Genomic DNA, 27,519 nt, shown 5'->3' on the forward strand with positions numbered 1-27,519 from the left:
AAACTTAATCTAGCCTAACCTAACCATACCCCACAGAAAAGGTTAGGTTAACTTATCATGAGCGCTCATGATAAGTTAACCTAACCTAACCTAACTTAAACATGTAGAAAGGTTTCTATTTATTTATTAGTATTTATTTACACCTAACCTAACCTGTTTTTTTGGAGGTTGGATGAACGAGCTTGAACGATTGTCATTAATAATAGAAGGAGTCACTCATTTTCTAATTTAAAAAATTGATGGGCTAAATCCATAAAACAAAGGAGCTAAAATTTAATTTAAAATTAGAATATAACTTAAAATTTTTCATCTCTTTGATATAAAACCTGAACTGAAGGGGAACCTTTTTTATTATTTTGGACAAATTAGAAGTGAGCTTCGAATTTTCTATGTCTTTGAGAAATCAAGAACTGAGGTGGGAGATTTTTTCATTTTCAGTGTTAAAATTAAGAATTTATCTAATTTTTTATCTTCTTTAAGAAAATTCAGAAGAGAACTTGAACATTTTGCACTTCTTCGAGAAAACTCAGAATTAAAGTGATGCACCTTATCTTCATGTCGAAGATTCAAAATCAATGTATAATTTTTTCTATCTTCTATGAAAAATTTGGAACAGAACTTTTAAATTTTTCATCTCTTTGCAAAATATCGGAACTGAATTTAAGAAAATTAGAATTAAAGTGAAACTTTTTATCTTCACTGGAAAATAATCACAATCATAGTATAACTTTTCCTATCTTCTACAGAAAAATTTAGAACTGAACTTTAAATTTTTATGTCTTTGAGAAATTATGAACTGAAGTGGAAGGTTTTTTCATTTTCATTGGTAAAATTCAGAATTGAGCTAACTTTTTTTCTTCTTTAAGAAAATTCAGAAGAGAACTTGAACATTTTGCACTTCTTCGAGAAAGCTCTGAATTAAAGTGGAGTTCCTTATCTTCATGTTGAATATTCACAATCAATGTATAACTTTTTCTATCTTCTATGAAAAATTTGGAACAGAACTTCAAATTTTTCATCTCTTTGAGAAAAATCAGAACTAAATTTAAGAAAAATTATAAATAAAGTGAAACTTTTGATCTTCATTGAAAATAATCACAAGTATGGTATTACTCTTTCTATCTTCCACCGAAAAATTTAGAATTGAACTCTAAATTTCTTTATGTCTGTGTGAAATAAAGAACTGAAGTGGAAGATTTTTGTTTTCTCTGGAGAAATTAGAATTGAACTGTGTTCTTTGGTAAAATTCCGAAGAGAACTTGAACTTTTTTATCTTCTGGGAAAAATTTGGAATAGTATTTTAAATTTTTCATCTCTTCGAGACAGATCTGAACTAAATTGGAAATTTTTTATATTATTTGGAAAAATAGAAATGATCAATGACTAATTTCTTTTTCATTGAGAAAATTCAGAAGAGAACTTGAACTTTTCTTCACTTCGCTGAGAAAATTTTAAATTGAACTAGAACTTTTTATCTTCCGGGAAAATATTCACAAGTATGGTATTACTTTTTCTATCTTCCACCGAAAAATTTAGAATTGAACTTTAAATTTCTTTATGTCTTTTGTGAAATAAAGAACTTAAGTGGAAGATTTTTATTTTTTCTGGAGAAATTAGAATTGAATTGTGTTCTTTGGTAAAATTCCGAAGAGAACTTGAACTTTTTTATCTTCTGTGAAAAATTTGGAACAGTATTTAAATTTTTCATCTTTTCGAGAAAATATTCACAGGTATGGTATTACTTTTTCTATCTTCCACCGAAAAATTTAGAATTGAACTTTAAATTTCTTTATGTCTTTGTGAAATTAAGAACTGAAGTGGAAGATTTTTATTTTCTCTGGTGAAATTAGAATTGAATTGTGTTCTCTGCTAAAATTCAGAAGAGAACTTGAATTTTTCTTCACTTCGTTGAGAAAATTTTAAATTGAACTAGAACTTTTTATCTTCCAGGAAAATATTCACAAGTATGATATTACTTTTTCTTGCTTCCACCGAAAAATTTAGAATTGAACTTTAAATTTCTTTATGTCTTTGTGAAATAAAGAACTTAAATGGAAGATTTTGATTTTCTCTGGTGAAATTAGAATTGAATTGTGTTCTTTGGTAAAATTCAGAAGAGAACTTGTATTCTTCTTCACTTCGTTGAGAAAATTTTAAATTGAACTAGAACTTTTTATCTTCCGAGAAAATATTCACATGTATGGTATTACTTTTTCTATCTTACGCTGAAAAATTTAGAATTGAACTTTAAATTTCTTTATGTCTTTGTGAAATAAAGAACTTAAGTGGAAGATTTTTATTTTCTCTGGATAAATTAGAATTGAATTGTGTTCTTTGGTAAAATTCAGTAGGGAACTTGAACTTTTCTTCACTTCGTTGAGAAAATTTAAAATTGAACTAGAACTTTTTATCTTCCGTGAAAATATTCACAAGTATGGTATTACTTTTTCTATCTTCCACCGAAAAATTTAGAATTGAACTCTAAATTTCTTTATGTCTTTGTGAAATAAAGAACTGAAGTGGAAGATTTTTGTTTTCTCTGGAGAAAGTTGAATTGAATTGTGTTCTTTGGTAAAATTCAGAAAAGATCTTGAACTTTTTTATCTTCTGTGAAAAATTTGGAATAATATTTTAAATTTTTCATCTCTTCGAGACAGATCTGAACTAAAGTGGAAAACTTTTATATTTTTTGGAAAAATAGAAAATCACTAATTTCTTTTTCATTGAGAAAATTCAGAAGAGAACTTGAACTTTCCTTGACTTCGTTAAAAAAATTTTAAATTGAATTTTAAAGTGTTTCATCTCTTTGAGAAAAGTCGGAACTGGATTTAAGAAAATTTAGAATTAAAGTGAAACTTTCTATCTTCATAGAAAATAATCACAATCATAGTATAACTTTTCCTATCTTCTGTGGAAAAATTAGAACTGAACTTTAAATTTTTTATGTCTTGGTGAACTTAAAACTGACGTGGAAACTTCACCTACGAAATACTAAGAAACCGTAGCTCAGAAAAGCCTGAAATATCCAACTACTCATCCCAAACTAGAAGTTTCAGACAACAAACGCCTATGAGGGACTAAGAATCCTAGCTCTGAAAAGTCCAAAATGCAAACTACACCTCCCACATCATAATTTTCTGAAAGCACACACCTATGAAATGCTAAGAAATCTAGCTCAGACAAGTCAAAAATAGCAAACCACTCATTCCCAAATCATAGGTTTCAGTCGACACACACCTAAGAAAGACTATGAAATCCAGCTCAGAAAAGTAAAAAAATATCAACCAACATATCCCAAATCATTTGTTTGAGACACCACATACCTACGAAAGACTACGAGATCTGGTTATGAAAAGTTGGAAATAGCAAATTGCATACCTCAAATCATAAGTTTCAACCAACACACACCTATGAAATACTAAGAAACCTTAGCTCAGAAAAGCTTGAAATAGCAAACTATTCATCCCAAACTATAGGATTCACAGACAACAAACACCTATGAGGGACTAAGAATCCTAGCTCTGAAAAGTCTATAAAACAAACTACAAATCCCAAATCATACTTTTCTGACAGCACGCACCTATGAATGGCTAAGAAACCTAGCTCAGAAAAGTCAAAATAGCAAATTACCCATTCCAAATCATAGGTTTCAGACAACACATACCAATGAAAGGCTAAGAAATCCAGCTCAAAAAACTCAAAAATACCAAAACACCCATCCCAAATCATTGGTTTCAGACAACACACATCAACAAAAGACTAAGAAATCTAGCTTAGAAAAGCACGCAATAGTAATTTACATATCCCAAATCATAAGTTTCAGACAACATTCACCTACGAAATACTATGAAACCGTAGCTCAGAACATACTGAAATAGCAAAGTAGGGCTCTAAACTCATAAGTTTCAGACAACGCAAATCTATGAAATACTAGGAAACCTTAGCTCTGTAAATTCTGAAATAGCAAACTACTCATCCCAAACTGTAGGTTTCAGACAGCAAACATCAATGAGGGACTATGAACCTAGCTCTGAAAAGTCCAAAAAGCAAACTACAAATCCCAAATCATAGGTTTCAGACAACACACACCAACGAAAGACTAAGAACCTTATAACCCAAATCATAGGTTTCAGTGAACATACACCAGGTTTCAGACAACAGACACCAACGAAAGACTAAGAAACTTATATCCCATATCATAGGTTTCAGTCAACACACACCAACAAAAGACTACGAAAGCTAACTTAGAAAAGCCCGAAATAGTAATTTACATATCCCAAATCATAAGTTTCAGACAACATTCACTTACGAAATACTATGAATCATTAGCTCAGAAAAGCCTGAAATAGCAAATTAGACACCTCAAGTCATAAGTTTCAGACAACACAAACCTATGAAATACTAAGAAACCTTAGCTCAGACAAGCCTGAAATAGCAAACTACTGATCCCAAACTATAGGTTTCAGACAACGAACACCTATGAGGGACTAAGAGTCCTAGCTCTGAAAAGTCCAAAAGCAAAACTACAAATCCCAAATCATAGGTTTCAGACAACACACACCAACGAAAGACTAAGAAATCTAGCTTAGAAAAGCCCGAAATAGTAATTTACATATCCCAAATCATAAGTTTAAGTCAACACACACCCACGAAAGGCTAAGAAATCCAGCTCTGAAAAGTCCAAAAGAAAACTACTCACCCCAAACTATAGGTTTCAGACAACAAACACCCATGAAAGGCTAAGAAATCTAGCTCAGAAAAGTCAAAAATAGTAATTTACATATCCCAAATCATAAGTTTCTGACAACACACACCTATGAAAGTCTAAGAAACCTAGCTGAGAATAGTTGAAAATAGCAAACTACTCATCCCAAACTATAGGTTTGAGACAACAAACACCTATGAGGGACTAAGAAATCTAGCTCAGAAAAGCCCGAAATAGTAATTTACATATCCCAAATCGTAATTTTCCGACAACATTCACCTACGATATACTAGGAAAGCTTAGCTCATAAAAGTCTGAAATAGCAAACTACTCATCCCAAACTAGAAGTTTCAGACAACAAACACCTATGAGAGACTAAGAATTCTAGCTCTGAAAAGTCCAAATAGCAAACTACACATCCCAAATCATAATTTTCTGACAACACACACCTATGAAAGGCTAAGAAATACAGCTCAGAAAGGTCAAAATAGCAAACCACCCATCCCAAATCATAGGTTTCAGACAACACATACCAATGAAAGACTAAGAAATCCAACTCAGAAAAGTCAAAAATAGCAACCCATACACCCCAAATCATAGGTTTCAGACAACATACATCAACGAAAGACGGGGCCGGGGGATGGCCTTGGGGGGTGGGGGGGGCCGGGTGGCAGCCCGGGGAACCTTTGGGGACCGGGGGGTTCCTTCGGAATTGGGGTATGGGGATTGGAGCCCTTTGGATCGGGGTAGGGCGATCGGGGCCCTTTGGGGTTGGGGTAGAGGACCTCACGACACTGTTCAAATAGAACTTGTTTACTATAACAACCACACTCAAAACCTCTTCTAAAACCCTTTCTAAAATCATCTTTTAAAATGTCTCTAACTGTTTCGCCGAAATAATTCCATAACCTGTCTAAAACCGTTTCGCCCAAATCATCCCCTAAAAGTAATTTCTGTGTGTTCCTTTTGTTTTTTGGCATCTCTGTGCTTTCACATTTCAAATTTCTAGGAAACCCTTTCCTACGTTAATCTCTTTATCTCATAAATGTTCCTAGCTAAACTATTAAGGTTTCGTTAGAATATCAATTTATCTCTCCGACTTAAAGCTCAGTGAAGCCGTATTCAAAAATAGAATTTCTATCTCTTTAGACTCCCGCATAATTCCAAGATAACAAGTGATGTCATTTATGATTCCTGACACTAAAGATCAATGAAGTCCTATTTAAAAATAGAATATTAATTTTTCTCTCTGACCTAAAGAACGTTTATCCCTCAGACCTAAGATTAAAGAAGCCATAATGTTTCTTAATTCCCCCTTTCGTGAATCAATACATTCCCCTAGCGATTATGTAAATCAAGTTCTCAGGTTAGGTTCGCCAAAAGATCAAAGAAGCCATGTTTGTTTCTTAATTCCCCCTTTCGTAAATCAATACATTCTCCCCCACCGATTATGTAAATCAATTTCTCAGGTTAGGTTCGCCTAAAGATTAAAGAAACCATAATGTTTCTTAATTCCCCCTTCGTGAATCAATAATTTCCCCCACCGATTATGTAAATCAAGTTCTCAGGTTAGGTTCGCCTCAAGATCAAAGAAACCATAATGTTTCTTAATTCCCCCTTCGTGAATCAATAATTTCCCCGCCGATTATGTAAATCAAGTTCTCAGGTTAGGTTAGCCAAACAATCTCATAACATTGGCGTCGAGCATGTCCATTCTCACTGACAACGAACAGACATAAAACATGAACATAAATTGCTGTTGACATCCATAAATGTGAGAAAGTTCCTGTTTTTTCATTCTCACTGACAAAAACCATAAAAACAGACATAAATGTGAGAAAGTTCCTGTTATTCAAATTCTCACTGACAAAAACCATAAATCATCCATAACCATCCATGAAAAACATCAAATAAATCGACCAACACACATAACCATCCATGAAAACAGACATAAATGTGAGAAAATTCCTGGTTTTTCAAGTGAGAAAATTCCTGTTTTTTCATTCTCAGTGAGAAAACCATAAACCACGTGGTACTCGTCGGAGTAGCACCCCCCTCTCTACTGGTAATTATCGAGGTTTTAGTCTGGTCTCTGTAGTTAGCAAATAACTTATTGATATGATACTTTATAGATTTAGAAATGCTGTAGACAAAGTTTTAAGAGAAGAACAGTTCGGTTTTCCAAAAGGTAGAGGATGTGTTGACCAAATATTCACTCTTAGGTTAATAATCGAGAAGTGCCTGAGTTGTCAAACACCTTTTGTCCTCAGTTTTATAGATTATGAACAAGCGTTCGATCCTGCTGATACAACAGCTTTAGCAAAGGTCTTATCCTTGTATGGTATACCACACAAATATACTGAAGTGATTAGTGCTATGTATGAGAATAACACTGCTGCGGTTAAGGTAGGAAATGAGGTTAGCAGCTGGTTTTGTATTAAATCAGGAGTTAAGAAGGGCTGTGTTCTATCCCCCTTTATATGGATCATTTTGATGGACTTTGTCTTAAGGAGCACAGGAAAGGCAATGGGAGAACATGGAATCAAATGGGGAGGGAAAACTTTCCTGGACTTAGATTATGCTGATGATTTAAGCATCCTAGATAAAAGTGCGCGCAGAATGAATGGACTTTTAGAGGTGTTGCAAGTTCAGGGTTCTAGAATAGGTTTGAAAATTAATGCTATGAATTCTAAGTCACTTAGGCTAGGAATGTTCATTCAGCTCTCAAGCACTGAGCATTGATAGAGGATTATATGTTGGATTATTTCACGACTGCATTGCGTGGACTTGGTATGACATTATGACTTCCGATCAATTTCTGTACTGTCCTATAATGAACTTTATTAGCCTATGCATGCTGGCGTAAAAACTGATAAATTTTTCAATAATAGGGTGGATTTTCTTCCGAAGGAATAGGCTTTTGAAGGGGAAAAGTGAATATATGAAGTAAGCGACAGTAATAATAAATGCGTAAACTTCCTTAATAAAGACGATAACATCATGGATATTGCAAAAATATTTTCTAAATGCTCAAAAGAGAAAAAGACACTCCCCAAATTTATGATTTGGGATCCTTCAGAAGTCCCAGCAGGTACTGAACTAGTTTTGGCATGCATCAACTCTACGGTAAATCAAAGTTTTAGAAAGAATGGAAGAAACTCTAACCGAATTCAGACAAAGGTCAGTTTGTAATGCTATCCCTGATTTGGATAGAAATACTGTTGTAACCCCTCAACTACATTCTTTAGCGGTGAAAAATCCCCCTAAATCCTTTTTGACTCCTGAAGCTCGTAAATTAGCTATCAATTCAGTATGTAGTACGGATCCTTCATGAAATAGGATTGAAGTTCGTCGTCGCAAATCAGAGTTTAAAGTTCTTGTAGACAATGTTAAAACGGCTGAGAGAATTACAGATTCGTTTAAAACTTCGGACGATAGTGTAGCTGTAAAAATCAAAGCTAAACAGTTTATGGGCATCTAAAAGTAGGTACCATTTGAGTCTTATGATGGATTACGAGCCTTGATTCCTGATTGCATCAAGGCCGAACGTTGTGGGCTTTCATTAACTTTTAAATTATCGTTCGCTTCTCAGAATGATCCAGAGAAATTTTAGAAAAATCCCCGTAAACTTGGATACGAGATCCTCCACGTCGAAAAATATCGGTATATATCCCACAGATGCTATAATTGCCACAAAGACGATGGTCACGTGGCAAAAGATTGCAAAGTTCCCCAGATATGTGGACACTTTTTGCAAACTGGACACGGATATACCAAAGAATCACTTTACACTAATAGTCTATATCGTGTATCATGCCAATCTAGAAAAAACAGCTGTTACTCTTTCAGCTATCTCAAAAACCAAAAGCAAATAGAATCCCTGCAAATTCGTAGAAATGGCAACTAACCACAGTTCTTATCGGTGTTATCTTGGAACATAAATGGTAGCCTCCTGAATAAACTCACCTTGCTTGAAAATATGGTTGAAAAATATGACATAGTGTGCATATAGGAACACTTTTTACTACCGGATCGAAAAACATACTACAAATATCTCGTGCTAATCTTACTTTAATATACCCTGCTTCTCTTCAAAAACAAAAGGGACGACTGAGCGGAGGGCTGGCTGTCTTGAGCAAGTATAAATTTGAATGTTTACGTTCAAAATATCACTTTCTTGCCGTTAGTTGCAATGGTTTTGCTATTGTGAATGTTTATTTACCCACTAATTATAGCGATCAGGCCTCGGAAGTGAGATTTATTCACGCATGTTGTAATTTAGATAAATGTGTAAATCAACTGCTCCATTCAGTCCCACGTTGTCTCATTATAGGCGATTTCAACTGAGATTAATCAAATTATCGTTGCCACTGAGCTCATATTTTAAAGACGATATTACCTAATGTGATCCATGTGCTCCTGAAAAGTCAACAGTTTACCTTTACAACTGTAGATAACATTATTTCAAATATTGATTAGGTTCTGTTTTCTTGCAAACATGTGCATATAGTTTCAGTTTTGAATGATTTTTTTTTTGCATTGATCACATTCCCATTAACTTGAGTATTCCAGTATCTAGTTCTCCAAGGGCCTCACAACATTCTAAACGGTCTGTCGGGAAATCTTGAGATCATACCAACGTTGGACTCTTTTCGAAAGTTGGTGATTATATTTTGACTAAAATAAAAGCTTCCTATTACCTACTTCAATCTTCTTTTGCAGCTAGGGACGATCCTGAACTTTGCTTAAAGCTTAATCTATATTATGAACAAATTATTCATGCTATTAGATGTGCTGATCATGTAGCTGTACCTGTTCGAAAGTCTAGAGTAAAAACGGAAAAATATGGTTGGTCTTGAAATTAAATTTGAGTTAGGGCTTGTTCCCAGGCTAAAGTATGGTTGCATATATGGCAAGACTGTAATAGGCCTAGAGTTGGTGTTGTAATTTTTGTCCGTATGTATACAAAGAGAAAGTTTTGAAAAGCGCTCCGTGATCATGTTGCCAATATGAAAGCTGAATTGGCGGTCAAAATCGCTGACGATCCAAATTTACTTTGGAAGTCTCACCCCGGTTTATTTACTGTTTTTAATACTTTTTATACGTCTAAGTCTGAATGAGCGGCTAATTCTTTTGCCCAATTTAAAGCCACAAATATCCCACAGGCTAAAAAGTTTGATGATGAAATTAAGAGGATTTTGAAAAGTCGAACTAGATCTGAGCAGTAATCGTTGGAGGTAATTTGATTAAAAAGGTTATACCGAAGCTTAAAAAGAAATTTTTTTGTGGGTCGGATGGGATTTGTGTACGCCATTTTGAGTTTGCCAGCGATTATCATTTTGACCATATTGCTTTATTGTTCCATATGATTTTTTACAGTAGGAGTTGTGCCCGATTGCTTATGAGTTGGTGATGTAACTCCGGTTTTGAAGAAAAGGAAACCGCTTTCTCAATGTTCGTCTTATAGGCCCATTACAGTTTCTAGTATGATTTCAAAGATTTTTGAGCTGTTGATTATTGAACATATTCGTCAGCAGTGTGTCATGTCTCCTTTTCAGTTTGGGTTCCAACCGCGTCTCGGTTGTTATCACGCTTTAAGGAGCTTATTCACAATATTAAAGGATGCTGAAAGGTCAGATAGTCTTTTAGCTAATGGCGCATATGATAGTAGTACTGCTTTCGAACCTTTAATTCATTCTCAGACTATGCATAAGTTACTAAAAAGGGGGTTATCTGTTGATCTAGTTCGACCTCTTTATTGTATGTATAGACATCTCTCTGTACGTTTAAAGATTAAATCCTTGCTTCTTCCTTCAGAACTCCGTTTGAATATTGGAATTAAACAAAGGGTCATTGCTTCTCCTAATATGTATAATAACGCGACCCTACGAGCCCAAGGGGATTTATCGCCTTGCTGTATATTGAACGGCGTTAGTATGGCTGTTTTATGTTATGCGAATGGCTTTCTTAACCTAAGTAGGGCTGTTTTTAGTTTGGAAAAAAGTTTTAGGGAGACTGCTAAGAATTATAATGAGATTGGTCTTTCTTTAAATGCAGATATGAATCAAGTGTTATTATTTAATTTTAACCGTACTAAAACCCCTGATAGAGTAAATCAGGGTGATTCTGATCTTGTACCAAAGCAGGAGCTTGGGTACCTTGGTTTACCTATTGGTACATTCCTAAAGTCAACTCGGATATTACTTATTGCCTAAACCGAACATGAAATCCGTAATGAGTATGCTGGTGCAGTTGAATCACAGCTTAATTTTTGTAAATACCATGTTATGAAAGTATACAATACTGTTTCTCTCCCTCATGTTCTATACCTGGTTCCTTTCTGGGACATTTTCCAGAAATCAGGAGGGCCTATTTTAAATATTAAAAGTTCCTTATCCGGGTTCCTCCTTGGGCTAGGAATGGTGGACTGCGGGATAGATACAGCTTGCCAGATCCTCTTGATGCTGAGATAAGCTTTTTTCCAAGCTTTCAGATTATCCATCGAACCACCCTTGGAAGGATTTTTCGTTATAATGCTAGTTTCTTTTTTATTTATTTATTTTTTTGCTGGGTTACTATTATTATTTTTTTATATTGTATTATTTATTTGTTTGTTTTAATGCTAGTTTCCTTTTTAATTATTTTTTTTTTTTGCTGGGTTACTATTATTTTTATATTGTAATATTTATTTGCATGATACATTTAAAGAGATTTGGAGTGGCTTAATTTTATGAATTTTTTGGTTTATTTAGTTTTAATTTGCCCGTATTTGCTCTTGTTTTTGTGTGTGTTTTTTTTTTTTAATTTTATTTATTTTTGTTATTCTCCATCTTCATGCTTTGTATATATATTATATATTATATATATATATATATATATATATATATATATATATATATATATATATATATATATATATATATATATATATATATATATATATATATATATATATATATATATATATATATATATATATATATATATATATATATATATATATATATATATAAGTGAAGATGAAAAGGTGACGTTGGGTAATGAAAAGATAGATCAGGTGGGCAACTTCACATACCTTGGTAGTATTATTAGTAAAGAAGGTGGGAGCAGAGAAGATGTTAAAAGTAGAATAGCCAAGGCTCAGGGTGTTTTTTCACAGTTATTAATTAAAAAAAAAACTTTCCGAAAAATTAGTTTTTCGAAGAAAAGTAAAGGCCATTTTAAACTTAAGCTCAGCAGATACTAATACCTGTTAAAATTCAAACTCACAACGACCAGAAAGTACTATTAAAGAATAAACGAAACCCAAAACGAACAGAAATTAAATAAACAATCATAGCAAAAACATACAACAAGTAATAATATAAATGAATAAATAGATCTTAAAGCGAGTAATTCTGGGATTGAATGTGGAAATCAACTACTACTACTACTAACAACTCACCGCAGCACCAAGCCGCCGCAGGCCAACACAGCAACGCACGCTCCTCCTCCACCCCAATCTATTCAAAGCCTCCCTTTTTACACCCGTCCACGAAGTTCCCATTTCCTTTAAATCTTTCTTGATGACGTCCTCCCACCCCAGACGGGGACGACCTGCTTTCCGTTTAGCCCTAGATGGTTGGCCGAAAAGAACACTCTTCGGCAATCTGTCATCCTTCATCCGCACAACATGCCCTAACCACCTCAACCTTTCTTTCATTATAGACCTAGAAAGCGGTATTGAACCACATTTTTCGTATAGCCTATTGTTTGAAATACGGTCAGTCAGCCGGGTACCCAGAACAATCCTTAAGCAATTTCTCTGGAAAACATCTAGCAAATCTTCATCCGGTTTTCGGAGCGTCCATGCTTCAGATCAATATTTGACCACTGTCATCACTGCAGCTTTTAAGATTCTAATCTTGGTTTGCAGACTTATCTTCCTATTCTTCCAGACTTATTTTAACTGTGAAAAAACACCCTGACCCTTGGCTATTCTACTTTTAACATCTTCACTGCTCCCACCATCTTTACTAATAATATTAACAAGGTAAGTGAAGTTGCCCATATGATCAATCTTTTCATTTCCCTACGTCACCTTTTCATCTTCACTTATTCCTAGCCTTGGTGAATTAGTCTTCTTAACATTAATTTTCAAACCAATTCTAGCACCCTGAACTCGCAAAACCTCTAAAACTTCATTCATTTTGCTCACACTTTCATCTAGGATGCTTAAATTATCAGCATAATCCAAGTCCAGGAGACTTTTTCCTCCCCATTTGATTCCGTGGTCTCCCATTGCTTTTCCTGTGCTCCTTAAAACAAAGTCCATCAAAATAATCCATATAAAGGGGGATAGAACACAATCCTGCTTAACTCCTGATTTAATACAAAACCAGCTGCTAACCTCATTTCCTACCTTAACCGCAGCAGTGTTATTCTCGTACATAGCACTAATCACTTTAATGTATTTGTCTGGTATACCATACAAGGATAAAACCTTTACTAAAGCTCCTCTATCAACAGAATCGAACGCTTGCTCATAATCTATAAAACTGAGGACCAAAGGTGTTTGAAAACTTAGGCACTTCTCAATTATTAACCTAAGAGTGAAAATTTGGTCAACACATCCTCTACCTTTTCTAAAACCGCACTGCTCTTCTCTTAAAACTTTGTCTACGGCATCTCTCAGTCTAAAAAGTATCATATTACTAAGCAATTTGCTACCTACAGAGACCAGACTAATGCCTCCATAATTACCGCACTCACTTTTATCACCTTTGTTACGAAGTGACTTAATTGAGGTTTTCCTGAAATCGTTAGGTACTTCCCCTTTTTTCAAAAGCCATGTTAATACTCTTCAAAATCTTATTTCTAAACTCAAAGCAACCATATTTAAGAAACTCATTTACAACACTATCAGTATCTGGAGCCTTTGGGTATCGCCTCCTTTTCTCATTGTAAAAGTCTAAAACCTACTGCGTCATTGGCGCTTTACTGAAAACCAATTTTATGACTAATATTTTCTTTTGTACTTAATTAATTAAAAAAACTTTTTCCACAAAATAAGTTTTTCAAAGAAAAGTAAAGAACTCCATTAAACCAAAAAAGAGCAAAAATGAAATCAAATAATCTACTAAGCGTGAAACTACCACAAATCAGCATTGATAAATAAATGAAACCCAAAACGAACAGAAATTACAATAAATAACCGAGTCAAACTGAGAACGAGCAGAAATTACCATAAGTTGGACGCAAAATCCCTATGCCTTCCCAAGGCCAGAACAAAATTCGCACTTTACTGAAAAAAATATAAATGTTTTTACTTTTATAACTTTAATAAATAAAATAATATTAACATTTTGATTACTAAATATCCATATATGTATATTAAACTGACAATGCACATTCATTTGTATTTTTCAGTAAAGTGCAAATTTTCTTCTAGCCTTGGGAATGCATAGGGGTTTTGCGCCAAACTTATATTAATTTCTGCTCGTTTTGAGTTTGACTCGGTTATTTATTGTAACTTCTGTTCGTTTTGGGTTTCATTTATTTATCGATGCTGATTTGTGGTAGTTTCAAGCTTGGTAGATTATTTGATTTTATTTTTGCTCATTTTTTGTTTAATGGAGTTCTTTACTTTTCTTTGAAAAACTTATTTTGTGGAAAAAGTTTTTTTAATTAATTTCTGTCCGTTTTATATTGACATAGTCTTTTCAGGGAAAAAGAAAATAATATTTTAAATCTTTTCGTTTTTTAAGACTGTATAGTTTGGCCTGCTGTTTGTATGCTGGAGAAAAATTTTCATCAATTTCTAACAACATACACCCTTTTAAAAATCTGGACACAAATAGTAGCCTACTGTTTAATTTAATTTTATACCTCCTCAAGTTAACCTGAAATGGAAAACTTGATATCATTCGCAAAAAAATCTGTTTAATATCTTTGAAAACTTGGATACACTTACACTATTTTGATTTGGTTAAATTTTATGAGCAGAAGCAGCCCCGAAAGTTTGAACATAATACCCTCAGTCGTTCTTGGGATACTGCTGAGATGCCTTATTGGGAATTATTATTATCACTGGGTATTTTGATTTAATCTTAAGGAAAAATTTAATTTTTAAACATAATGGGCAATTGGGAGGGTGGGCGTGGGAAGTTGGGAGTGGAAGGGGGATTAGTTATCCTCAAATCACTTTTGACTATTAAAAAGGGCATCAGCCCTTTCTATTTTCAATCGAATGAGCCCTATTCGAAGTTCCCACGATAACTCCTTCGATACGAAGTGCCCTGGTCTAAACAGCAACAATAACAAGAAATATCACTAATCACTTTCGATTATTAAAAAGGATACTAGCCCTTTGAATTTCAAAGTGAATGAGCCCTCTTTCAAGTTTCTACGACAAAGATTTCAATAAAAACCTTATATGCCCCCAGTGCATAACTTATAACCCTTGCTCTAAGGATTGTTGGGGAGTGTCCTCCTCAAAAACATATTCTCTATCTGGAAATCAACTACGCTGAACAAAATTGCCATCTCAAAATTTTTATTGGATGTGTTTGGGGGAATGATGGGCATATGGAGGGGGGAGGGCTAGTTGCCCTCCAATAACTTTCGACTATTAAAAAGGACACTAGCCCTTTGAATTTCCAATCGAATGAGCTTTTTTGAAGTTTCTATGACAACGCCTTCTATAAAAACCTTATATGCCCCCAGGGCATAACTTAAAACCCTTGCCTTGAGGGCTGTGGGGGAAAATCCTCCTTAAAAACATATTTTTTTTTATCTGGAAATCAACTAAGCTGAACAAAATGGCCATCTCAAATTTTGATTGGATGTGTTTGCGGGAATGATGGGCGTGGGGGGGGGGGTTTATTTGCCCTTCAATAACTTTCGAATATTACAAAGGGTACTAGCACTTTGAATTTCCAATCAAATGAGCCTGTTTTTAAGTTTCTACGGCAACGCCTTTTATAAAAACCTTATATGCCCCCAGGGCATAACTTAAAACCTCTTACCCTTAGGGTCGTGGGGGAGTGTCCTCCTCAAAAATATATTTTCTATCTGGAAATCAACTACGCTGGACAAAATGACTATCTCAAAATTTTGAAGGATGTGGTTGGGGGAATGCTGGGCGTGGAGGGGGGGAGGAGGAGCTAGGTGCCCTCCAATCACTTTCGACTATTAAAAAGGACACTAGAACTCTCCATTTCCAATCGAATGAGCCCCTTTTGAAGTTTCTACGACGACCCCTTCCATATAAAGTGCCCTGCTCTAAAGGAAAAAAAATAATAAATGATACATTGTGCCGACATCGTTCTTATATGCCCTCAGGGCAAGACTTAAAACCCTTGCTTCGAGGGTTGTGGGGGAGTGTCCTCCTCAAAAACATATTTTCTATCTGGAAATCAACTACGCTGAACAAAATGGCTATCTCAAACTTTTGATTGGATGTGGTTGGGGGAATGAGGGGCGTGGGGGGGGCTAGTTGCCCTCCCATCACTGTCGACTATTAAAAAGGGCACAATTCACTCCAACTTCCAAACGAATGAGCCCATTTCAAATTTTCTACGACAACTCCTTCGATACGATGTGCCGGGGTATGGAGGAAAAAAAATACATTGTGCCCACGTCGTTCTTTACTTAGGCAGTGCTATCGCGCTGCCTATGATATTGAAAATAAACATTAAAATTATAGTAACATTTTGAGCTGATGAGCTTAATATGCTTAATATGATTATACATCAAACATTCAGTTTAATTTATTAGCTCTTTTTAAAGTTGTTCTAGACGAATATAGTTGGATACTGCCTCCTTCCTTAACTGTAAATAAAAGCCAAAAGCCTACTGTGTCATTGCCTACTTAACTGAAAACGAATTATTTTACAAATATTTTCTTTTCTAGTTCTTACAGCATTGAAAATAAAGATAAAATTACAGTGAAATGAATTCTTGAACTGATGGATCTTTCAACAATTAATATCATTATACATCAAATATTCAATTTGATGTTGTTTATACTTTTACAATGAGAGAAGGAGGTGATACCCAAACTCTTGTTTGTAGTGATTTTTGTTTGTTTCAAGCTTGATTTACATATTCAATTTAAGTTTCACTTGTTTTAAGATTTATTTAATAATTTACATTAATATCTATAGTATGTTTGTTGGCATTGATTGTTTATTTAATTTCTGTTCGCTTTAAGATTCATTTATACTTCAATAGGAATTTTTTTTTTCGTTTTAGGTTAGATTTTCAGATTCAATCTCAGCATTACTCGCTTTAATATCTATTTATTCATTGATATTATTACTTGTTGTATGTTTTTTTGCTATTTTTGTTTATTTAATTTCTGTTCGTTTTGGGTTTCATTTATTCTTTAATAGTTCGGTTTTGATTGCAAAAAGTTTCAAGTTTTTAAAAATTCCTTATTGCAAAATCAAACTTAAAAAAAAATCAAATGTTCATCAATGTATCAAAACTGATATCAAAGTAACAATATCAAAGTAAAGAAATGGGTTTGTGTCAACCTCGGAGTTTTTTTTATCTGATGTTTGAACTATTTTCAACAAAATGGCTATCTCAAAATTTTTATCGGATGTGTTTGGGGAGAATTGGCACGGGGGGGGGGGCTAATCAACCTTCGGTCTCTTTTGACTCTTTAAATGTGAACTAGAGCTTTCTCTTTTCAATCAAATGAGCCCTCTATGAAGTTTATATGAGCATTCCTTCTATAAGAGCCATATATATCCCTAGAGTATAACTTACGCCTGTCCCTGGGCCCTGGGGGGCTGTGTCGACCCCGGAGTTTTAATATCTGATGATTGAACTATTGTTAACGAAATGGTAACCTCAAATTTTTATCGGGTGGGTTTATCCATCCGATAAACCCAAAGGCGTGGAGGGCGGGAGCGGCTAGTTGCCCTCCGATCTTTTTTTACTCTGAGAAAATTAACTACAAGTTTTAATTTCCACTCATATGAACCCTCTCTGAAGTTTATACGAGCATCTCTTTCATAAGAACCATATAGGGCCCCAGGACATAGCTTACAATGCCTGCCCCAGGGCCCTGGGAGCTTGTGTCGACACCGGAATTTTTGTTATCTGACCTTTGAATTATTTTGAAAAAATGGCTCTCAAAGTTCTTATCGGATAGGTTTGAGGAAAATAGGGCATGGAGAGGGGGGCTAGTTGCCCTCCGATGTCTTTTGACTCTTAAAAAGTGAACGAGAACTTTCAATTTCCTAATCACATGAGCCCTCACCGAAGTTTATACGAGCATACCTTCCATAAGAACCATATAGGCCCCCAGAGCAATACTTACAACCCCTACCCCGGGCCCTGGGGTGGGGTATGTAGACACAAGCGTTTTTATTATCTGACCTTTGAACTATTTTTAACGAAATGGCCATACGCAAAGGAGTTTTTGTTATATGATCTTTGAACTATTTTCAACAAAACGGGTACCTCAAATTTTTTATCAGATGTATTTGGGGAAAAAGGCCTTGGGGGCGGGGGCGCTAGTTACACTCCGATCACTTTTGACTGTTAAAAACACACTAGAACTCTCGGTTTGCAATCGAATGAGCCCCCTTTGAATTTTGTACGACGACCCATTCTATGTGAAGTGCCTCTGGGGAAAAAATAAATCACGAATGGGGGGAGGCTAGCTGCCCTCCAATCATTTTTGACTCTTAAAAAGTGAATTACAACTTTCAATTTCCAATCAAATGAGCCCTCTGTGAAGTTTTCACGAGCATCCCTTCCATCACAACCATATATACCCCCAGGGTTAACTTACAACGCCTACCCCCGGGCCCTGGGGGGCTGTGTCGACACCAGAGTTTTTTGTTATCTGAACTTTGAACTATTTTTAACAAAATGTTTATCCCAAAATTTTTGTCTGATGCATTTAGGGCGTGGAGGTGGGGTGCTAGTTGCCCTCCGATGTCTTTTGAATCTCAAAAAGTGAACAAGAAATTTTAATTTCGAATCAAATGAGCCCTTATGGAATTTTATACGAGCATCCCTTCCATAAGAACTATATATACCGCTAGAGCATTACTCATAACGCTTGCCTCCGGGCCTTGGGGGGTTGCGTCGACACAGGAATGTTTCTTATCTGACCTTTGAACTATTTTTAATGAAATGGCTATTATAAAAGTTTTTTCGGATGGGCTTGGGAAAAAAAGTGTGTGGGGGGGCTAGTTGTCCTCGGATATCTTTTGAATCTTGAAAAGTGATCAAGAATTTTCAATTTTCAATCAGTCGAGTCCTCTCTAAAGGTTATACGAATATCCCTTTCGTGAGAGCTATATACGCCCCCAGTACAACATTTAAGACGCCTATCCCCTGGCCCTTAGGGGGAGTTTTTGTTGTCAAATTTTTGGACTATTTCAGAAGATCTGGTTTTCTCAAAGTTAGTAACGGATGGGTTTGGGGGAAAAGGGTGAAGGGGGGGGGGGTTGCCCTTAACTCTTTTGACTCTTAAAAAGTGAACTAGAAATTTAAATTTCGAATCAAATGACCGCTCTATGACGTTTATACGAGCATCCCTTTCATAAGAACCATACATGCCCTTAGGGTATAACTTAGAACGCCTTCCCCGTGGTCTGGGGGGTTGTATTGACACTGGAGTTTTTCTTATCGGACCTTTGAACTATTTTTAACAAAATGTATCTGAAAATTTTCATCAGATGGGTTAGGAAAAAGAAGGAGAGGGGGGGGGGGGGCTAGTTGCCCTTGGATCTCTTTTGACTATTGAAAAATGATCTCAAACTTTGAATTTCCAATCAAATGAGCCCTCTCTGAAGTTTATACGAGCATCCCTTTCATAGGAACCATATATGCCCCAGGGCATAACTTACAACACCTGCCTCCGGGCCTTGGGGGCTGGTGACGACACCTGAGTTTTTGTTATCTGACTTTTGATCAATATTTGACTTAATGGCTATCTCAAAATTTTTATTGGATGCATTTCGGGAAAAAGGGACGTGAGAGAGGGGGCTAGTTGCCCTCTAATCTCTTTTGACTCTAAAAAACTAAACTAGAACTTTCAATTTCGAATCAAATGAGCCCCCTCTGAAGTTTTTAAGTGCATCCCTTCAATAAGAACCATATATTCCGCCAGGGCATAACTTACAACGCCTGTCCCCGGGCCTTGGTGGCTGTGTCGACCCCAGAGTTTTCGTTATATGGTCTTTGAACTATTTAAAAAAAGGCTATCTCAAAGTTCTTATCGGATGGGTTTGAGGAAAAAATGGGCGTGGAGGGGGGGCTAGATGCCCTCCAATCTCTTTTGACTCTTAAAAAGTGAACTAAAACCATAGATTTCCAATAAAATCATCCTTCTTTGAAATTAATAAGAGCATACCTTCCGTAACACCCAAATATGCCCCCAGATCAAAACTTACAACGCCTGCGTCAAGGCCCTGGGGGATTGTCTCAATATCAGATTTTTTTTTATATGAGATTTGAACTATTGTTAACAAAATAGCTATCTCAAAATTTTTATCGGATTCATTTGGGAAAAAGGGTTCGGGGGGGGGGGGGGAACTGGTTAGCCTCCGATATCTTCTGAAGCTAAAAAAGTGAACTAGAACTTTCAATTTCCTATCAAATGAGCCCTCTCTGAAGTTTATATGAGCATTCCTTCCATCAGAACCATATATGCCCCCAGGGCATAGCATACTATCCTTTCCCTGAAGACTGTGGGGGGGAGTGTCCTGTTCACAGATATAATTTCAGGAACTTGAAAATGCATTGAAGTAAGTGGCTATATCAAAATTTTGATTGGATGTGTTTGGGTAAATGGCGGGCGTGGAGGGGGTGTTAGTTGCCTTCCAATCACTATCGACTATTAAAAGGAACTAGCCATTTAAATTTCCAATCAAATGAGCCCTTTCTGAAGTTTCTACGACAACGCTTTTTATAAAAGCCTTTTATACCCCCAGGGCACAACCTACAACCCTTGCCCTAAGGGCTGTTCCCCTCAAAGTCCTAATTTCCTGAATTTTCAACTACCTTGAAGAAAATGACTCTCTAAGAATTTTGATTTGATGTGTTTGGGGAAAAGGTGGGCGTGAGAGGGGGGTTAGTTTCCCTCCAATCACTTTCGACTATAAAAAAGGCACTAGCTCTTTGAATTTCCAATCGAATGAGTCCTTTTTTAAGTTTCTACGACAAAGCTTCAAATAAAAATCTTAATTGTCCCCAGGGCATAACTTACAACCCTTGCCCTGAGGGCTGTAGGAGAGTGTCCTCTTCAAAAACATAGTTTCTATCTGGAAATCAACTACGCTGAACAATATGGCTATCTCAAAATTTTGATTGGATGTGTTTGGGGACCTGTGGGCGTGGAAGGGGTGTTAGTTGCCTTCCAATCACTTTTGACCCTTAAAAAGAGCACTAGAACTCTCGATTTCCAATCAAATGAGCCCCCTTTGAAGTTTCTACGACGACCCCGTATAAAGTGCCTCTGGGAAAAAAATAATAATAATAAATAAATAATAAAACATTGGAGCCGTATGGCCGTTACTATAGGCAACGCTATAGTGTTGCTTCTGATAAAAAAAGTTTGGAAGAATAGGAAGACAAGTCTACAAACTAAGAATAGAATATTGGAAAGTACAGTGTTGACAGTGGTCAAATATGGCTTTGAAGCAAGGGTACTCCGAAAAGTGGATGAAGATTTGCTAAACGTTTTCCAGAGAAATTGCCTACGGATTCTTCCTGGTACCCGGCTGACTGACCGTATTTCAAACAGTAGTCTTTACGAAAAATGGGGTTGAATCCTCCTTTCTAGGGCTATAATGAAAAAAAAAGTTCAGATGGCTAAGGCACGTTCTGCGGATGAAGGATGAAAGATTGCCGAAGATTGTCCTTTTCGTCCAACCGTCTAGAGCTAAACGGAAAGCAAGTTGTCCTTGTCTGAAGTGGGAGGATGTCATAAAGAAAAACTTAAAGGAAATGGGAATTTCCTGAGAGGGCGTAAAGAGGGAGGATTTGAATAGATTAGGATGGAGGAGGAGCGTGCATAGCTGTGTTGGCTTCAGGTGGCTTGGTGTTGTGGTGAGTTGTTGTTAGTAGTAGTAGTAGTAGCAGTAGGGTGGTATTTTCATAGAAAAAAAACAGAGAAAAAGCAACAAGCCCCCCCCCCCACTTAGATTTCAAAAATACATTAATGACCCTCTCTAAATTTTCGTGAATTTACGTCGCTGAAAGTAGGGTTACGTCTGCTGTGGAGCCAGACAAAGAACAAGGTGAATCGGATTGTGTTCAAACACTTTAAGGCACAACAAAAGCCTTAGATGAATATTTTGCGCTAAATTTAAGTAGGATCCATTTGGGCCCTATTATGGATGCAAACAACAAGAACGTAGCCATTTCCTCAAACAAATCCAATCGAGAAAAGGACCAGGTCCTTTCTAGATTTGACTTACGCGGCAAAGGTCCACTTACTCAAAGATTCACAGACTCTTCCATAATAGCTGAAGCACAATTCAAAATCACTTTACATCATTTCATCAAACCTCAAATTATTCTCTACATTTAATTAAAACTTTTAAAAAACATTGTGATTGCTATAGTCAGAATGTGAATACAGGAAAGTTATACCCCTCCTTCCACCTTGAACAATAAAGCAAGTCACTTTTTGTATAGGAAGTACTGATGTATTGATTTTTTTTCTTTTTTTTCCGCTGCTAGTGGGGCACTGGAACGTCATTTAGAGCTCTTTAAGGGCCAATTTGAAAGCTAATTTTTTACATCTACCGGATTTTTATAAATTTGAATTTGTAACGCCATCATAAAGTGCCATGTTTCATCCAAAAATGGCATTTTGTGTTCCATTTCTTGAATGAAAAGGCTGGGAAGTATAAAATTGGCACCATCATAATCTTATGGTTGAAAACTATAATCCTGAGGTTCATAATTCCCCCTCTCATACCATTCCCTCCCAGCCCCTAATAAATCTTGTAAATCGGTCAGAGGGCTAACAAACTAAGTTAATTCTAGTGGCTAGGCTAGTGACATCAATTCATGAAAGTTTAAGGGGGGGGCGAGCAAAATATATTTGTCTATATCTAGAGAGAGGGGGGGGGCGGGGCAATTTTTCAATGAAAATTCCAAAATGAACATTTTTCAATTCAACTCTCCAATAAAGGAGGTTTTTTACAGTCTAGAGGGAAGGGGGGCAAAAATATCTAGGGACACAAGCCCCCTGTCCCCCGTTGAAGTTACTGGAACTAGTAGACAACTGCAATGTCAGAGAGAAATGTTTCAAGGCTAAATTCAAAGCTCATGGTCACATCAACGTGTATGTGTGTATATCGGATTAACGGCGCTCCTTGACTACTAAGGTCATTGCGTCGACCCTGCAATGTGCTGCTATAGCAACACATTGCTATTAGTTCGAACTCTGGTTCGAAACTAAACAGGTTAGAACTCTGGGTCTCGTATTACCAAGTTGAAATCAAACCCACTTTGCCACGAAAGGACATGATCATATCATCGTACTTTTGTGTAAATTTATTTTTGAAAAGAGTATATAAAGATGCATCGTGTGGCTAAAGGGCTTAAGGTTTTAGGCTATCTTATTGTCATAGAATGATAGCACATAATCGACAAAGTGATTGAAAAAACAAGAAATATAGGAAAACAAGGAAAACAATAAAAGTAAACAATATACCAAACAAGAGGTAATGGTCCAGTGGTTAGGAGTCTTCGCCGTGCCTGTCATAACTGACGTTCAAATCCTAGTTAAAATAATATTTCGGACATATGTATTGACTTTCTAACCCTTCTCTAGTGACGATGAAAAAAAAATAGAAAAGAAGAAGACGAAGGAAAAGAAGGCATTTGAGTCCTCCCATGCAGAAAAGTGATTTTCCTTATTGTTATAGGCTCGAGACTGTAACTGTCCTGTACAGGGTTTTTAATCAAGATAATTCTTATAGAGTTTTTTTTCTTAAAACCTTAAATACCAATAAGCAAAAACAATGCTTATTTGTGCATGAACGTATGCAGGTTGTTCAAATGGAAAGTGAGACCTCTAGCCCGCAGAGAGTCAAGGCTGGCGTTCCTCAAGGGTCAGTTTTGGGACCTCTTTTATTATTGATTTATATAAATGATATTTACCGGTGCATTGAAGATATAAATATTTCGGATAAAGGGGATCGCGGTAACAGAATTATGATTCCTAGTTTTGCTGACGATACACATTTTACAGTTGCCGCGAGGACAGAAAGAGAACTTCTACTAGTTTTGAAAAAGGGAATGGAACAAATAGAGAAATGGATGAGAGTTAATAAACTTAAATTAAACCATAAGAAAAGTCAATTTGTGATTTACGGGAGAAGTGTAAATTACTATCCCTGGATAGAGAAACTAGAACTTGATGGGAATGCTATAGAACGTGTCAGAGCAGTGAAGTTTCTTGGAGTGATAGGTGATGAGTGCTTGAGTTTCAAAGACCATATTAATCAAATTGCAGCTAGAGTTGCCCGAAATTTGGGAATTATAAGGAAGCTAAAGCGTACTTTCCCTAGACAGGTTCTCAGAATGCTTTATTTCTCCCTTATTCATCCGTATTTGATCTATGGTATATTGGCTTGGTCTTCAACGTTTGTGGGTCATTTATCGCAGATTAGAGTATTACAGAATAAAGCTGTAAGAGTACTTACTGGAGATGATAAGCGTTCCTCGGTTAGAGCAAGGTATGCTGAACTACACATTGTTCCATTTTTTGGATTGATTAAGTTTTGTAATGCTCTTTTTATGTTTAAACATCAGAATAAAATGCTACCAATTTGCTTTCAAGATTTTTTTTCGCCTGTTTCTAGTTTTCATTCTTATAGTTTAAGACTTTCGAATGAATTCAGACTACCTAAGCCTGTGACAACTAGGTCAATTTTTTGCATCCGCCATGTTAGCCCTCGTGCTTGGAATAGTCTGCCAGAAGGGATAAAGAAGTTGACGGATGTTTCTGAATTTAGAAGTCTGTTAAAAGAACATTGTTATAGGGTATATGGGAGTGAGTGAGTCAGTTCTCCGGTCTCTTTTGTCTTTAGTTTGCTAATTTTTTTTTTTTTTTTTTATTTCTGTGTTTGGTTGATGGATTGAGAAGGACAATGATAAATATGTTGAATATTGAGAATTGATTAGGTAATAAAGAGTAGGGGTGGTAAAGTCGCTTATTAGTTATTTTTTTGTGTTAGGTTTTTTTTTCATTATTATTTTTTTTTTAGTTACTTTTTTTTTTGGCCTTGTTGGGGTAATGTTCTCCTTTACAAGCTTATCTTCTGGATTTTTTTATTTTTGGTTGATGAATAAACCCTTATTTATTTAAAAAAAAAAAAAAAAAAATGGAATTATACTTTCTTATGAGAAGTCCAATATCGTTGCAGCATTGCGGCAGAAAAATTGCAATAATAATAACACGAATTTCCGTAACTTATATTAACTACACTTAATGTCCTTCTAGTTTCAAAAACCTGTATACATTTCCCACAGGAGAATATATCATAAATAATCGAATTTTTTATCTGCAACTTTTCAAAGATGCCGAGGATAATATGCTCCATGTATTCGTTATGTGACAAAATTACCGATTTTTAAATGAAAAGTTTAACAGCAATGCGAAGTAAAATTCATATTTAATAACTTTTTTTTAACAGAAAATCATTTTGAATTCTTCAGTTTTTTCGCCTAAGTTAGTCAAAAATCATTTTACAAGGTTTAATGTATATACTTTTAATGCATAAAAGACGAACAAAATTTAATTTAAAGAAAAGAAGTTTTTCTGATGAAAGTAAAGAGCGAAGTTAAAACTTAAAACAATCAAATATTACGGCTTCGCAGTTTATGCAACATATTTTTGGAAAACTGGTTCAAATAAACTGACTTATAATATTTTACGATGCTTTTCGAATTCCAAAAAACTAGCACCCAATTGAAGACCAAGACTACTTGAGATTTTTTGTTTGTTTTTAGAGAATTAAAATTATATAGTGAAAATATTAATTTAATGGCCGTTATAATAAACTATTGAGAGCTTTATAAATGAGTGTTTTATTTTCTGCAGGCTACTTAAGTCTTTCTCTGTTCCAAATCCTGTTTTGTTGCGTCAGTTTTGTGTATTCAGTTAAGTTCTAGTGTTTCAAAATTCTGCAGACATTGGAAAATATTAAGGGTCAGTCTATTTGAAACGATTTTTCCAAAAAATGTTGCAAAAAACTATGAAACTGTAATTTTATTCGTTTTAAATTCCAACTTTGCTCTTTGCTCTCAAAAGATAAAAAAATTAATATATTTTCAAGATGCACAACCGCTGAATCACAGAACGTTACTAAATTACTAAATGACCAAACACTGGATGTGACGCCATAACAAATGATTTTAGATCGTTTGAATTTATATCTTCATCTTTGCTTCCTGTTACTATTTTAAAAATATCTCTAGGCGTCCATATTTTCAATTTCGCAATATCTTCCTCGCCCTTATAGTATTCATCTTTAATAAATATTTCGTCCCCAGGATGCATTCCACCATTTAGTGAATCGTAGAAAATGTATCCTTTTGACTGAAGAAACATACGAAGTAATTCTCTCTCGTTTTCTGGCTTACCGGCCATTTCTATCATAAAAATGGCAACATTAACTTTTTCAAACGGCAGGGTTTTCAAAACTTCGAGCTCAACACCCTCTATGTCCAATATAAATAAGTCTATATTAGTTATATTGGCTGCTAAAATGGCTGTGTATATAGGTATACATTTTACTTCGATGAAATCGACGTCACTTCCACTTGGTTCGCTTCTGTGTTCACTTAGAAGGTAGCCAGTTCCAGGGTTGACTTCTGTGAATAAAGAGACTTGCATAAGCTTAATCAGCATTGACCATCCAAAAATAAATATACTATGTGCATCTAGAACTTTTCTGAAGGACCCCTTCAAAAAAAAAAAAAAAAAAATAAAGCGATGACTCCTGAAAAATGCAATCTTTTCCAATATATCAAGGTGAATCGTAAGAGTGAAGTACGCGAGCCTCGTAAAAAAATTTCAAAGCAATAGGTCCCTGAAGCTCCTTAATGTAGGTCAGATAAGAGATTACCAAGCTGCAGAACTTGTGTTTCAGTGTACGAATGGTTTAACTCCTGATATTTTAAAGAATTTTTACCAAATTAATAGTGACCTGCATAACTATGGAACAAGGCAAAGTGAGAATATTGTTGTTGATTTGCGTCGTGGTACCAGGTTTTCATTTTCAATGAAACACCTGGGTCTATCAGTATGGAATGAGCTACCATTGAGCATTAGAGCGGTGGAACATGTACCTCAATTTAAAATGAATTTAGAAGATTATTTTTTGGGGGGAATTTGTTAAATTTATTATGGCTGGTAGGTTGGGTAGGGGAGGAAGAGGAGCTGGAGAGGTAAGGGTGGGCTGGGAAGGTAAGGGTGGGTAGGGGCTAAGGTAAGGTTGGAAGGGCCGGGTGGGGGAGGGGAGAGGGAGTTGAGTATTGAAGAGTGATGGAGAATGGATTTGTTATTATTATTTTTCTTTTATATTTTATTTATCTATTATTATTTTTAATTCAGTTATTTATTTATTTATCTATATTTTTTCATATATATATATAGGTTATAGTTTATCTATTTTTGGTTTATTTATAATAGTTTTAATTTAATAGTTGAGGTTAATGTAAATAGTTGAGTTAATAGGTAAGTAGTTACGTGGACTTAGTGGACAGTAGTCACGCAATCGCAAACCTTCATAGGTTTTTGTCCAGCGTGTAAGTGCTGTTTAATTTATTTATTTGTTTGTGAA

General features: G+C 35.4%; 1 protein-coding gene across 1 annotated transcript; it reads left to right on the plus strand.

The window, feature by feature from the left end:
• The first annotated feature begins 10,191 nt into the window (after positions 1-10,191).
• Positions 10,192-24,733, plus strand: LOC148944580 (uncharacterized). The gene is made up of 3 exons (XM_089099962.1): positions 10,192-10,879; positions 24,075-24,408; positions 24,550-24,733. The coding sequence occupies exons 1-3, from the start codon at positions 10,192-10,194 to the stop codon at positions 24,731-24,733; spliced, it is 1,206 nt and encodes a 401-aa protein (XP_088956088.1).
• Positions 24,734-27,519: the final 2,786 nt, after the last annotated feature.

This window comes from Artemia sp. Qi Xiang Cuo, chromosome 14, assembly GCF_049724085.1.
Source record: "Artemia sp. Qi Xiang Cuo chromosome 14, ASM4972408v1, whole genome shotgun sequence".
Taxonomy (NCBI): Eukaryota; Metazoa; Arthropoda; class Branchiopoda; order Anostraca; family Artemiidae; genus Artemia; species Artemia sp. Qi Xiang Cuo.